Source organism: Osmerus mordax, chromosome 3 (genome assembly GCF_038355195.1).
Source record: "Osmerus mordax isolate fOsmMor3 chromosome 3, fOsmMor3.pri, whole genome shotgun sequence".
In the NCBI taxonomy this organism is placed as follows: Eukaryota; Metazoa; Chordata; class Actinopteri; order Osmeriformes; family Osmeridae; genus Osmerus; species Osmerus mordax.
The window spans coordinates 13178274-13194483 of NC_090052.1; the positions used below are offsets into that span (position 1 = coordinate 13178274).

The 16210-nt window shown below is 42.1% G+C and overlaps 1 protein-coding gene across 2 annotated transcripts in view; it reads right to left on the reverse strand.

Moving 5' to 3' along the window:
• The window catches only part of prkcab (protein kinase C, alpha, b), a 304491-nt gene that overhangs the window by 44298 nt on the left and 243983 nt on the right, over positions 1 to 16210 (reverse strand). For both annotated transcript variants that reach the window (XM_067233025.1, XM_067233024.1), the window contains exons 6-8: positions 4680 to 4836; positions 4321 to 4455; positions 3268 to 3361 (exon numbers count right to left, since the gene is read on the reverse strand). In XM_067233025.1, the coding sequence (XP_067089126.1) occupies positions 3268 to 3361; positions 4321 to 4455; positions 4680 to 4836 (386 nt within the window). The remainder of the gene's footprint in view (positions 1 to 3267; positions 3362 to 4320; positions 4456 to 4679; positions 4837 to 16210) is intronic.

Sequence of the window (16210 nt, forward strand, 5' to 3'; positions counted from 1 at the left end):
AGGCAGCACTAGGGTTAAAATTATTGTACTCGCCGTGAAATATATTATTGTTGCTTGCTTTTTTTCCACAGGCACACTCTTGCACTTTTGAGGTTCCTGCTGTTTAATTGTAACTTGTCTAACTACATGCTCTTATTGTTCTTCCCTTTGGGACTTATTTGATTCACAATGTATGCTTCATGTTTGGCTACACGCAATGTTTGGGGCTATCTCGTTGTTATGATCAGTGACCTATGCACTGTAGTGAGGTCAGCAAGACCACACAGAGCCAACATCTTGCCACATCTGAAGAGTGATTCAATCACATCAGACAAACCTAATCAGCCCTCGTGACACCCTCAGTATGCTGATTACCCACCAAACGCCGATGCAAAGGAACCATAGAATTGGGGGGGGGGGGGACCTCCCCGATCTACCTAATCAGCCCTCCTGCTAGCTTGCAAGCTTCAAAGGGCCTGCTTGAGACAACACGTCTCCAGCAACCATTTGCTATTCGTTTTGGCGGCAGTTGAACAAAGAACATACCTTGATCAGAACTTTTGAGGAAAGTTCTTGAGACTTCACCTTTACCACAAGAGTACAAGGTGGAAAATTATGAGAGGGATATTTGTGTCATGTTTGTTACTTTGTTTTAATGTTGTGTTCACTGAAATCTTGATTCTAGTAACAACTCCTTCTTCCTGAAAGATAACCACGTCATTCTTGGTATCTACACAAAGCTATCATAATAAAACAATCATTCAACTATATTTTGTAATTGTACCAGTTATCCAGATATCCAGAACAATATGTGAACAATCTTATGAGATCGCCAGAGATCAGATCACACCTTTGGTAGGTGTGAAGGAAGGAGGGGGGAGTTGAGAACCCAGCTTCCCCCAATCAACGTCTGACCCCAGACAGGTCCTCCCTAGAACTCTGAACTGTATAAAGCTCCAAGATGACCATCAATGTCTGACTCCAGCGAAAACTAACCATGGCATGAACGCCATCAGGATTGGCGTTCCAAAGGACGTCGCCAAGCTTCTCCTGAGATTCAACTTTATAGTGAACGCGTTACTATCTGGACGTTTCAACAGCAGAACCAAAAACGCAATTCTAATTGCGACTTGACTGAGATCCCGCAGACTCAGTCACATGACCCAGCGCAGCCGCGCTTTGACTTCAGATTCTTCAAATGGACCTTTGGCGCAAACCGCCCTCAACCTCATTGATCAACCCCTGATCAAATGTAACTATGGCTAACGCTCTTTCCTCCTCGACATGGCATTGGCGTGAGCTCTGTTTATGATTTGTAAGGATGTAATCATTGACTGTACAATTTCTGTCTTTCTTTAAGTTAGACCATTTCATTCTGTTCATTGAAACCAATCTCTCATATCAAACCCATAATCTAACTTGTTCATAAGATCTGTTTACCTTACTTGAATAAATTCTTTGTAAAGATATTTTGACGTGCGTGTTCACTGATGTTACGATTGGTTCTACACCTAGAACAAATTCATTCCTAAAGATAAGACTGATTATTACATATTAAAGATCCTGTAAAGTGGAATTAAAAACGAGTTTCAAGTTCACCACACCACCGAATAATGTGTTATTAACTACCCATCTAAATTCGAATGAAAAAAAACACAGACTACCTACGACCCAGATAATGGATACTACGTCAAGCCGAACAAAACAGTATATAATTAGAATGTAGCCTATTTGTTCAATGACTGAAACATACAGATGCATATAAATGAAATATTCCCCCGAGCTGTAACACATGAGTAAACATTTACAGTAGAGACAGCAGACAGTGAGCTCTCCAACTACTTCTAGCACATTAGCTACCATTTCACCAAAATACCATCATTCTATACCGAGTAGTAGCGGTTTGCACTAATTATAGCAGAGATACCTCTGGAAAAGTTATCTAGTATAATTATAACAAGCACACAGAACTGAGTGATGATCTGCTGGCGGCGGTGGATGGTCCAGGTGCGACCGGAGGATGAACGGCCCGGGGGGCGATGCTCGGTACGGCTCCGCGCTGCAAGAGAAGCCGTGTGTTGGTGAACCCCGTCTGTCTGGTCCATGTTAAAACTGTCCGCCGTGAAATGGTCAGTGGCGCAGAGGCGGCTGTTGGAGTTTATCCGAAGCTTTCCATGAGCGTGGCTCTTCACAACATCTATCCACCTATTTTTCCTTTCATTATCAACAGGGAACTTAAATGGTGTTGCAGCGCAGCTGGAGTTCTTGCATCCAGGGAAGAGGCAGTTGCGGGTGGTGGGAGACATCCTGAAGCTAGCTAGCTAGCTGATGTAAGCTACAATAACAGTAGCCTACAGCAGGAGGAGCCATTCAGTGATCTGACGTAGATGGGGCAAAATGACGTAGATAGGGCATTTTTTGGCTCCGCCCATTAAAACCTGATCTGAAAACGGAAGAGAAACTGTTCTTCGGTCTAACTCCACATTTCAGTGCGACAAAGTTTTAGCGCTTTGCACATGCTTTCAGGAACTCATTTCACACATATATAATGTACTTAGAAGCAAAACATGGAATTTACTTTACAGGATCTTTAAACATAGGATTCCCTAATGTCCTAAACCAATATTAGAGTGGTGCCCCGAGACTTTATGATAAATTAAGTATTTCTATCTTTAAACAAGCAAACCCCGCTACAGCACGTTTGTAAAACTCTCTCTTGGAAGTCGCTTTGGATAAAAGCGTCAGCTAAATGCATAAGTGTAAATGTAAGTAATGCAGGATCGCTGTATTGTGATGCATCGTTATCGAGGGCAACGTATTGATATTGTATCGTATCGTGAGTTACTCTGTGATTCCCACCCAAACTAGTGAGAGTGTGAGAAAGAACCAGAGAAAGAGAGAGATGGGAAAAGAAAGAGATAGGGGTTGATATAGGGTGCTGAAACTGAAGAGTGATTGAGAGAGACAGACTGGGGGTGAATAGAGATAGTGAGAGAGAGATGGGGGTTGATATTGGGAGTGAAGGCACACAGTAAAACTAACACGTAAAGGAGGGGGGCCAAGACTCAAAATTGTATGTGCAGTAACCATGGTGATGTGACAGCACTGGCTCCTGATGCTGAGAGGGTAATATCCATTTGTGGATGATTCCATGGCTGGATGTGTGTTTTAGAACTAGATGTTTTCACACATGCAGTAGGCCTATTCATCGTGTTTAAAAGATTTCTTCTTTTAGCCTCAAAAGTTAGACTTCATGGACTACAAAGACCCCAAGCTTGGTCATCTCACCTCAAATTTTTGCCTGAGTTCCAGGTTGACATCATCCTTTTCAGGGATGGGGACGTTGTAGTACTCTCCCTCTTCCTGGTTAAGCATCTTATACCTGTGGGTGCAGGGGGGGACAGGGGGGCACAAGGAGGTGTAAGGGGGGACAGGGGGCGCAGTGAGGTGCAGGAAGGTGTAGGGGGGTACAGAGGGGGGTACAGACGGGACAGGGAGGTGCAGGGAAGTGTAGAGGGTTGCAGGGAGGTGTAGGGTGACGCAGGGAGGGCACAGGGAGGCAGGGGGACAAGGAGGCAGTGTGTCTGTCAATGGTTTAATCAATCCAGTCATCCAACCTTATCTAGCCATCCATACAACACACATTTTGTCAATGAATCTAAGTACTAATAAACACAGTCGCTACTATTAACCAGCTTTTGTTTGGGGCCATTTGTCCTCAGATAGACATTTCCCCAGTTGTGAGTGCAGTGTGTATCCGTTGCTGAGAATACTGGATGGATGGAGTTCCAAAACTGGTGTCTGACAGAGCATGTCTCTTCATAGCTGGCAGCTGGGATGCCCTCTGGTCTCAAAAACAAGTGCTTGGCTAGGGTTTCCCATACTGTAAACATCCTAGCCAGACTGGACCAGACCCACGCACACATCTCACCCAGCACAACGTCTCTACTTTATACACCTGTTCATAATTCACTAAAACACTGGCACAGACACACACATCAAAACCATTGTCATCATCTATGGTGATTGCCAAGGCAGTTCCAGGAATCCCCAGCCAGCCTCAGCTGGGAGTCAGCCTTGTCTGAGGCTGGCTGGAGGCAGCTGTACTAACCAGGTTCTGGAGGAGAGGCTCCTACGTGTCTATGATGGGCTGTTTATCAGTGAGAGACAGAGCAGGAAGAACAGCATAAACTCAGCCAGCCTGTTGTAGACATCCATGCCAAGGGAAGTGTGTGCTGACATGTAACTGGCTGTGTGTGTGTGTTGAGATTGGCTGAGTTGCGATCATTCTATTTTAAAAATCAACCGGACATCTGATTGGTTGGATTGACGGGCACTGACCATCCACAGGCAGGGGACTTGATGAGCTCGGATACGCCAAAGGACATGGAACCCATGAAGTCGTTCCTAGTGGTGCGGTCCCAGTCCCACACCTCCACAGACAATCTGCGGTCCTTATCCATCACCTTCAGCTTACTGGGGGGAGTGGGGAAGGCACAGGGTGAGAGAACACACACAAACGTGCATATCGTACTGAAGACTCATGCTCACACGCATGCACACACACACACATACTGTATTGTTTTCTATAAACTCACTGGTTGTTTTCATTTCCCTTCAGCTTACTGGAAACACAAAGGACACGGAGTAAGAACACACACCTGCAGACACGCATGCACACCCACACATGCTGAACTCACAAAGTGAAGGACTCGTTCCAGGTGGGGTTTAAGGAGGAGCGAATTGTCCTGGTCTTCTGCTTGGTCTCATTCTTGGGGTCAGGGATCAGTTTGAGCTTCACGTAGGGGTCCGACAGACCGTTAGGATCCATGGGGATTAGGTTCCTGGCCTCACCCACTGTGGAAAGAAGGGGAGAGAGAGAGAGTTATTATTATTAATGAATGATTATTATTTCATCCAGGATCTGAACCTACTTATCTGTAGGTTTTTGTTCTTATGTAACCTAAAACTCACTGACCCATGCTCAAACCCAGTCCTCAAAAAACCTGCTGAGCTGGTACCAAGTGCAGAAACCACAATGATGGGGTTGAAATGAGTTCAACAAAACCAGTAGCAGTTGGGTCAAAGAACAAAAGCTTGATTGAAACAAGGCCTTCCTCTGTCTTTTGACTGATGCCCTCCACCCCCACCCCCCATCCTACGCCCCTCAACACTCCACCCCTTACCCTCCACCCCTTACTCCCCCATTGCTCTACCCCTCATCCTTCACCCCTCACTCCCCCACTCTACACCCCTCCCCCCTAACCCTCCCAACTCTCCCACACCATCTCAGTCTCGTACCAGTTTATTAAATAAGAGATTATATCAAAAGCACGCCTTCATAAGAATTATATGGTTTTGGATGGCACGTGTGCGTGACAGAAAGAGCTATGATTTGTTGGATGATCTGCAGAGGTGTATCCATTGTACTGTATCATGCATGCATGTTTACTTGACAATCTACAGGCCCAAAATCACCTGGCATCACATAGCAACAGAAACAAACATCCACAATCAGCTGACCACTGACATGCTCATACAGTTAGGTCCATAAGTATTTGGACATTGACACAATTTTCATCGTTTTGGCTCTGAAATGAAACAATGCACAAGATGTGCTTTAAGTGCAGACTTTCAGCTTTAATTTCAGGGTATTTACATCCAAATCAGGTGAACGGTGTAGGAATTACAACACATTTTATATGTGGCCCCCCCCTTTTTAAGGGACCAAAAATAATTGGACAAACTAACATAATCATAAATCTAATTGTCACTTTTAATACTTGGTTGCAAATCCTTTGCAGTCAATGACAGCCTGAAGTCTGGAACCCATAGACATCACCAGACGCTGGGTTTCGTCCCTGGTGATGCTCTGCCAGGCCTCTACTGCAACTGTCTTCAGTTCCTGCTTGTTCTTGGGGCATTTCCCTTCAGTTGTCTTTAGCAAGTGAAATGCATGCTCAATTGGATTTAGGTCAGGTGATTGACTTGGCCATTGCAGAACATTCCACTTCTTTGCCTTAAACTCTTTGGTTGCTTTCGCAGTATGCTTCGGGTCATTGTCCATCTGCACTGTGAAGCGCCGTCCTATGAGTTCTGAAGCATTTGGCTGAATCTGAGCAGATAATATTGCCCGAAACACTTCAGAATTCATCCTACTGCTTTTGTCAGCAGTCACATCATCGATAAATACAAGGGAACCAGTTCCATTGGCAGCCATACATGCCCACGCCATAACACTACCTCCACCATGCTTCACTGATGAGGTGGTATGCTTTGGATCATGAGCAGTTCCTTCCCTTCTCCATACTCTTCTCTTCCCATCATTCTGGTACAAGTTGATCTTGGTTTCATCTGTCCATAGGATGTTGTTCCAGAACTGTACAGGCTCTTTTAGATGTTTTTTGGCAAACTCTAATCTGGTCTTCCTGTTTTTGAGACTGACCAATGGTTTACATCTTGTGGTGAACCCTCTGTATTTACTCTGGTGAAGTCTTCTCTTAATTGTTGACTTTGACACAGATACGCCTACCTCCTGGAGAGTGTTCTTGATCTGGCCAACTGTTGTGAAGGGGTTTTTCTTCACCAGGGAAAAAATTCTTCTGTCATCCACCACAGTTGTTTTCCGTGGTTTTCCGAGTCTTTTGGTGTTGCTGAGCTCACCAGTGCGTTCTTTCTTTTTAAGAATGTACCAAACAGTTGATTTGGCCACACCTAATGTTTTTGCTATCTCTCTGATAGGTTTGTTTTGATTTTTCAGCCTAACGATGGCTTGCTTCACTGATGGTGACAGCTCTTTGGACTTCATATTGAGAGTTGACAGCAACAGATTCCAAACACAAATACCATACTTGAAATGAACTCTAGACCTTTTATCTGCTCCTTGTCAATGAAATAACGAACTCCCTTTATGAGGGAATAACATACACCTGGCCATGGAACAGCTGAGCAGCCAATTGTCCAATTACTTTTGGTCCCTTAAAAAGGGGGGGGGGGGCACATATAAAATGTATTGTAATTCCTACACCGTTCACCTGATTTGGATGTAAATACCCTGAAATTAAAGCTGAAAGTCTGCACTTAAAGCACATATTGATTGTTTCATTTCAAATCCATTGTGGTGGTATACAGAGCCAAAATGATGAACATTGTGTCAATGTCCAAATACTTATGGACCTAACTGTATATCTTCTTTAAAAAAGAAAGAGAATCTTTTAGAAAATCATTGGATTAAGTTGGGTGTTTGTATATTGTACTGTATAATACAATCAAAATAAACAGGCCCTATCTGGACCCCTAAATGAACACTTCAGCATATTCACTTATGAGACGCAGTCAAAACCATGAAATCTTCCTGCATTGCTCAAGTGCTCAACTGACTAAAGTATCAACAAATGGTGAAGGAACTTGGTTTAGATGGTACTGTATAGCTCCCTGCTGGCATGGCAACCTTAAGCACTGCTGTTATCACCAAGGAAACCCTTACCCGCTTCTTCAATTCTGCTGAGGGAGCTTGTGAGACAAGAGACAGTCATGGGTCCTATATACAGTCTTCTATTACAGCAGAGACAGTCTAGGTTAGGGGTGCACAATTGGTGGACCTCGGTTCGTGTCTGTGTTCTATCTGGACCTAGATTAGTTTCTCAAAAGTAATTGTTAAATTAAATACTGATGAAGCAACCGTGATTTTCAATGAAGACATTAAAAGTTTTGAGACAGTCCCAGACAGCACTCCATACTACGATGCGTTCACAATCACGTGTGTTATTTAAATCACTTCACGAAACTCATGCAATCAAAAGTTTATAAAATCTGAAGTTTACAATGCATGTTAGGAGAGAGACAGCAAGAGAAGCAAAAGCAGAAGCTAGAGAAGCAAATGCAGAAGCGGGAGGTTAAGTTGTAGAATGGCGTGCACAAAAGTCAGAAAAGTTGATACAGAAAATCGAGCTTTTAAAGAGGATTGGATAGACAAGTATGCCTTTATCCTTCCAGCAGCGAGTGTCAGTACTTTGTTTATTAGCTATACGGCCTCCATATACAAGAATGACGCTCCAAATCATAGCGCACTTTAGACATTTTAATAGTTTGGACCTTTGGGGGGAGAAAATGTTTGTCAGTGGACCTCTTTGAATTATAATTGTACATCCCTGGTCTAGGGTCCTCTATTTCTAACTAGAGACTGTCTGGGATTCTCTAATTCTAACTAGAGACAGCAGAGACAGACTAGGGTCCTCTATTTCTAACTTATGGTCCTCTATTTTGTAAGTAGAGACAGCAGAAACAGTCTAGGGTCCTCTATTTCTAACGGGACACACAGCTTAAGGGCTTTAAACAACTGTCAGAGAGATTAGATGTTTAATTTTTTATTTTATTTAACCTTTATTTAACCAGGCAAAATCATTAAGAACAAATTCATATTTCCAGTAATGGCCTGGCAAAAAGCCCTTTTTGAGGGAGAGGAGAAGGGGGCTAAGAAAATAAAAAATCAACAACGGCACACAACAAGGTATGAACAAAGGATACAGGCAGGTGAGAAAAACAAAGCAGGCAACATAGGTACAACAGTAGGACAAACTAGGCATTTGGCAACAGACAATAAAGACAAACCATGGGGATGAATAGGAAAACAAGATACTCAGGGGGTGGGTTAAAAGGTGAGAATTCATTTACAGGATTCAGTGAGGATGAGTGAAATGGCTTCTTTGAAGGCAGCAATGGAAATTAATTTGTCCAGTTTGAGGTGGCAGCGGACTAAAATGATGCAAGACCAAGGGTAGATTTAAGTTTGGGAATTTTTAACTGGATATGGAGAGAGGCCTTGATCTTACATTACATTTACATTTACATTAGACGCTCTTATCCAGAGTGACTTACAGTAAGTACAGGGACATTCCCCCGAGGCAAGTAGGGTGAAGTGCCTTGCCCAAGGACACAACGTCAGTTTGCATGACCAGGAATTGAACTGGCAACCTTCGGATTACCAGCCCGATTCCCTCACCGCTCAGCCAACTGACTCCATCTTAGACTGTAGCTTTGAGATGTGGTGAGAGAAGGATAGTGTAGAGTCTAACCAGATGCCCAAATATTTGTAGGTTGAAACGTGCTCCAGGGTAGCTCCCTCACAGGTGGCGATGTTTAATGGTGGAGGGGAGGGAGCACCCTTCTGATGGAACCACATGGCCTTAGTCTTGGATGTATTTAGTGACAGTTTCAATTGAGAGAAGGCGTTTTGTACCTGGAGGAACTCTTACAAAAAAGAATTATATTAAAGTATACTATAAATATACAGAAATATGTATAGTGCACTTTTAGTTCACTTTTGATATACTTTTAAGAAGTATGCTTAGAAAATAGTTCACTTTTGATATACTTTTAGAAGTATACTTAGAAAATAGTTCACTTTTGATATACTTATAACTATGCTTTGAAAATAGTTCACTCTAATTATTCATGTCTATGAAAATCTATTATGCATTGCACATTGAATCTTTTTTGGTACTGAACCTGTAACCTTAATTACTGCCAAAACATTCTGAAGCCCTATAATATTATACTAATAATTATCAATTGGAGTATTCATGGAAAAAATGAAAAATCTACTTGAGAAAGAAGCAGACAGAAGGGTTGCATTATGCATTTGAAGGTTATACTGTCAAACTGACTGAAGAACGAAATAACGACGTGAAAAAATGAAGATAGCGTGGCTCATTGGCTGGTCAATTCCAATGATGCAAGGCGGTAAATAGTGTTAAAATTTGCTGACAAGTTTGCCGTTTGTTTGAAATACAAATGTAACTTCATGAATTTCGTTTTTTAAATGTGTCTGCTTAGAATGTAGTGTTTTGTTGTGTGGTCATTGTTGCGGTGGTTTACCATTGTAACCATGAGTTAAATTACTGTTACGTTTCATTAAGTCAGCTGGATTCTGGAAATGTTCACGCATGCGCAGTGAATAGTTTCTTTCAGTTAAGACACTGGAGTGTAACTTTGTAAGGGCCCCCGTTCTCGCTAAGTGACGTATAATCTAAGGCGTTTGAGGGGCTCCTAAACATTATAATATATTAGTAACTAATAGTAAAATGTATTTTATTAAGTTTACGTACGTTTTATTAACTTCTTGAAGTACTTACATTAATTGATAGTGCACTTAAAGTATTGGTAAGTATACTTTAAGGCTCTTTAGGAAGTATACTTGATGAACTGAAAGTGCACTACACAGGTTACTTTAGAGTATTCCAAGTTATACTTTTAAGTACTTTAGGAAGTATACTTGATGAACTTAAAGTCCACTACACAGGCTACTTTACAGTTTTCAAAAGTAAACCTTGAAATACACTATAAGTGTACTTTAAAGTGTACTAAGTGACCTAAAAAGTAGGCCAAATCAGTTTACTTAGTACAAAAATAGTATATAAATAAGTACAAAAATTGTATAAAAAATAAGTACACTGTTAGTATACTTTATGTAACATGATAATAGTATACTTTTTATACTAAGTATACTTACAAAATAAACTCGAAGTATACTTTTTTTTTGTAAGGGTTTAAATGAAGCTTGTTCCCCTGAGCTGTAACACAGGAGTAAAAATGAACATCAGAGACAGCAGACAGTGAGCTCTCCAAGTAGGCTACTTCTAGCACATAGCTACCATTTCACCAAAATACCATCATTCTACACCGAGTAATATCAAGTTAGCGGTTTGCACTAACTCATAGCAGAGATACCTCTGGAAAGGTTATCTAGTATAATTATAACAAGCACACAGAACTGAGTGATGAACTGCTGGCGGCGGTGGATGGTCCAGGTGCGACCGGAGGAGGAACAGCCGGGAGGGCGATGCTCGGTACTGCTGCGCGCTGCAAGAGAAGCCGTGTGTCCGTGTGCCCGATCCGTCGCTGGTCCATGTTAAAACTATCCAACGTGAAATGATCACTGCAGACGCGGTTGTTGGAGTTGATGCGAAGCTTTCCATCAGCGTGGCTCTTCACAAAATCCATCCACCATTCCTCATCAGTATGGAAATTAAATTGCGTTGCAGCGCAGCTGAAGTTCTTGCATCCAGGTAAGATGTAGTTGCGGGTGGAGGGAGATATCCTGAAGCTAGCTAGCTAGCTGATGTAAGCTACACTAACAATACAGCAGGAGTCGTAACTGAAGTGGGCTAGTAATCCGAAGGTTGCCAGTTCGATTCCCGGTCATGCCAACTGACGTTGTGTCCTTGGGCAAGGCTCTTCACCCTACTTGCCTCGGGGGAATGTCCCTGTACTTACTGTAAGTCGCTCTGGATAAGAGCGTCTGCTAAATGACTAAATGTAAATGTAAGTGGAGTTGGAGGACCTCTACCGTTTCACCGGGTGAGAGGAGGAGCCATGCTCCGCCTTACAAAACCTGAGCTAGAAATGGAAGAGAAACTGTTCTACGGTCTAACTCCACATTTCAGTGCGACAAAGGTTTCGCGCTTTGCACATGCTTTAAGGAACTCATTTCACACATATAATGTACTGAGAAGCAAATCATGGAATTTACTTTACAGGATCTTTAAGGGTACGGACCCACCTGCAACCGACGCAAGCAAGCACACCCTACAATTTCCCCACAAATTGTACGAATAAATGTAATGTAAATGTAAGTATTTAAAAAAGTAATCAAGACATTTTCATCAAGCCCATTCAAGTCTCACACCAGATGCAAGTTCAAGTTTTTACGATTCTTAATTGTAACAAACATCACACAGACATGATAAGCAAAGGAAAATGAAGTTTGCCTATGCAAACATTTATTAATCTGGGTTCTTATGCTATAATCTAAAATCTAAAATACTAAATGTTAGTTGCAACTTCAGCTCTATTGATAATTAATACATTATTTATTAATTTTTTAACTTTAGTCTTCTGGCCTTCCAGGGCTGAATAATGCAACCATACACAGACACACTGGACTGAACCGTCTAACTATCTGGGTAATTAGATGTTAAGTGTAATCATGTGTGTTCAGGGTCAAGGTTAAGAGGAACATCGGCTTCACAAAAAACATTGTAGTGTATGTTGTGTATGTGAAACATCTTTTCAGAGTTTTGGTAAACTCTAAAATAAGTTACAAAAAGGTAAATTAAGCTCAATTTACTGGTATCATGGAACTGCAGACACGCAATCGTATCTAAAGAACACAATGTACTATAGTTCCAAGAATAGCCAATAGATGGAGCTCCAGGTCTCTAAGCAGCGCTGGCCAGATCTTGGAACCAAAAGTTCACGTCTGGTTCACTAAGTGCTTCCTATGAATAAGAACAACAGGCACCTGCTGTACTCCGAGCACAAACTACAGACACATATAAAATCTTATGGGTACTCTCTCTAACCCTCTCTCTCTCTCTCTCTCTCTCTCTCTCTCTCTCTCTCTCTCTCTCTCTCTCTCTCTCTCTCTCTCTCTCTCTCTCTCTCTCCCCACGACACACACATCTTAGATATACATTTTTTTGTCTAATTTCGCTGGTCACTGAACACTGGTCTAATCTGGTATGTTCAAATGTTCAACCACCTCCCTTACATGGACAAACACTCCATCTGGCATCATGGTTGTTACAGTAAGTTAGCAGGCCTATCACGGTGCTCGGCTGACATACAGGGAGTCATTGCCAGGGATCAAGGACTTTCTCTACTGTTGTTGCTTGGATACAACAACCCCGAGAGCTGCCTTCTGTTTCCACCGCCTGTCTCCTCTGTCTCTCTCACACAATACGAGGATGTGTGTGTGTGAGTGTGTGTTTTTGTTTTTGTGGGTGTGTGCATGTGTGTGGAGTATGTATTTGTGTGTGTGTTTGTGTGGGTCTGCGTATCTGTGTGTGGTAGTGGTGGGTGTGTGCGTATCTGTGTGTGGGGGGTGTGTGTGCGTGGGTTTGTGTGGGTGTATCTTGATCAGGGAGAGGTGTGAGCAGCTGTCATGTCAGGTAAAAGCACTACCAGCAGCAAGCACACACTGAGCATCAACTATGCATTACAGCTCGGGAGCTGTCAATCATCTGGCAATGAGTCTGAAACAGTCTTACACAGAACTGTCAATCAAATCAGCAGTTATTATTTATTCCTTTCCAGGACACACAGACACCCGGACACACCATCACACACGAACACACACTTTCTTGTCACATGAACCAGACTTGCAGCTTCATCCCTCAACCCTATCTAGCCTAATCCACTTCCACACAGGCCACTGTATATTCCACAAAAAATTACATAAAAATATGAGACATGAGATTTGGAACTGGGGGCTGGCCCATCCCAATCTTCAGAAAAGCCTTTGAAATTCAAATGCCTTGTTGCGTAACAAAGTGCTGTCTGCATACAGCTGGAATGCATGTCTGGTAATGTGATAATACGAGTCGAGTGGATTCCTACTGTTCAATATCACAAGGTGGGAGGAAGGGGGGACTCTCTGTCCTGTAAATTGGCCCCAAAACATTGAATGCCCTGTTTGTGCGTGTGTGTGTGTGTGTGTGTGTGTGTGTGTGGGGGGGGGGGTTGTGTGAAGAGCAGTGGAAGTTGTATCTTGTCTGGCTAGCTTTCGGTCCTTAGCTAAACTCCAGAACTAACTGCTGCTGATGCCCACAGGTTATTAGGGTTCCTCCGGTAGGAGGGAACCTATTGTATTCCTTAGTTTTATTATTAGGGTTCCTCCGGTAGGAGGGAACCTATTGTTATTGTTGGTATTCTTATTAGGGTTTCTCCGGTAGGAGGGAACCTATTGTCATTGTTGGTATTCTTATTATTATTATTAGGGTTCCTCCGGTAGGAGGGAACCTATTGTTATTGTTGGTATTCTTATTAGGGTTCCTCCGGTAGGAAGGAACCTATTGTTATTGTTGGTATTCTTATTATTATTAGGGTTCCTCCGGTAGGAGGGAACCTATTGTTATTATTGGTATTCTTATTATTCTTATTTTTTCTTTCTTCTCCTTGCGCCTCAATATCTCCAAAAGTCCCTTTTCATACATTTTCTAATTTGGCACATTGATACTACATCCAAGTGGGTACCCCCACACCAAATATGGGCCACATCAAACCATAGGGGGTGCCACAGGCCACGCCCAAATGTCAAATTTTCAAAGGGATGGCATTCCCACCCCATTGCTCCAATTCTTCTGAATCTTGGTGTGCATGCCTCATTTTTCACGAGGAACAAAAAAGCTTCAAGGACCCATAAGGTCCGCTATGATGGATTTTCCTGTACAGTGATAATTTTGGAAAACCTTAAAAATTCCTCTTCTCTTGAACCAAAGCTCTAATTGACTTGAGATTTTGTACAGATATGTATCATTGACGTATTTAAAAATGTTACTTAAGACAATTGAATCAAATACTAAATGGCTGAAAGGGGTGTATTTATGTAAATGTACACATTGCCTCAATATGTTTGTGTCACAAAATCAAATGTATTTTTGAAGGATGGTTCAAACTTAATAGGCTTTACGGTGACATGCCCCTGAAGTACCATGCAAAGTTTCACCTTGACATGTCGAAATATGACTGAATTACAGCTGTTTGAACTTCGACCAAATCTGACAATGCTCGCCATTGGAGAAACAGCTGTTTTTATTATCCAGTTTTGTGTAATCCATGTCTGGGAATGGCTCAATTGGCTGAGATGTTGTGCTGGTAAGCACAGGGTTGTAGGTTCAAAACCAGTCAGAGGCATAGTTTTAATATTTTTATTCTGACAAAACGGTTTCTAGTCTTCCGATCAATCCTCCGGTTGTTAAACATAGCAATGAGTGTTTATTTGAGCCCATAACAACACTCCGATCATCTGTTTAGCGAGACTGTGTAAACCACTGCAAAACAAGACAGGTTTACCACAGTAGCTAGCTACTGGGAGTCTATGCATGGTAGTGTCAGATTCACAACCGAGTTAGCTTTAATGAAGTATATTGATTGTTCAGGTGGATCCCTTGCCTGTTGCACAAATTCATTTCAGTAACCTAAGCCAGGACAAATCGCCACTGATGCTAGGCATGATTTAAAATTCCCTTCCATGACAAGTTATGGCACCCCAAACAACTTTTTTAAAGCACTACAAGTAAGCTATTCTTTACAGCAGCAACCCAGTCATCCCGTTGTCCCATTGTTATTTCCCATATTCAAATAGGACTAAATTACACATTTTGCCATTTTGAAGGAGGAATCCGCCATTGCTGCTTGCAGCTATATTTAGGGTTCTTCCGGTAGGAGGGAACCTATTGTATTCGTTAGTTTTATTGGGTGTGCTTTGCCTTCGGCAAGGGCACAACCTTTGTTCTCTCACATATATATTATTATTATTATACTATAATATTTTTTTTAATTTCTTTTTGCCCCCGTAAAACTCAGTCAATATTTGGCCTACATAGACAACCTGTCAAAAGTTTCGTCTTGGTAGCGATTGAGTTGCTTCTATTGGGATTTACGTTCCGTTGCATGGTTTAGGCTCAAGTTAAGTTTTTGTGGCGAAAAGTGAAGCTAACGGTGGCTAATTTGCTAGCCACAGTCACTGACGTTAATAACGTCACTACGTCACTAACGTCACGAAAACACGCGTGACTACCTTTGGCAGAACATTCGTTTCGTATCTGTTAACTTGGGGGATAGCTAGGCTAACTATAGCTTTACTGCAAGGCAGCTAATTTGCTAGCCACAGTCACTGACGTTACTTACGTCACGAAAACACGCGTGACTACCTTTGGCAGAACATTCGTTTCGCATCTGTTAAGGGATAGCTAGGCTAACTATAGCTTTACTGCAAGGCAGCTGCAGAAACGCCACAAGCAAAGAGGCCAGGGTGATAACTATTTACTCATTTTACTTTGTGATATGACACACAATTGTGATGTGTAATGTACAATATAAGCTGATATTATTAAGGAAGTATATCTAGTTTCGGAAACAGTAGTCTACTATTTCACTGAAGTATTAGCATCATGACATTAGCCTGTGTTGCCCGGGCAACACATACTACAGTGGTCTATGATGTAGCGTTATCTGTTTTCAATCGTTAAAATAAACATTCTTCACATATACATTTTCGTTGTAGGATTTATTCTGACATTAGTAAACGATTTGTTGGTGAAATTACCATTACCTGTGGTTTCAAACCAGTGTAGCTCACTGCAACGCTGTAGCTTACACGAGACACACTACAAAAACATCTACAGTACACAGCTGTTTAGGAAGTCAAACGGCGACAGAACATGTTCGG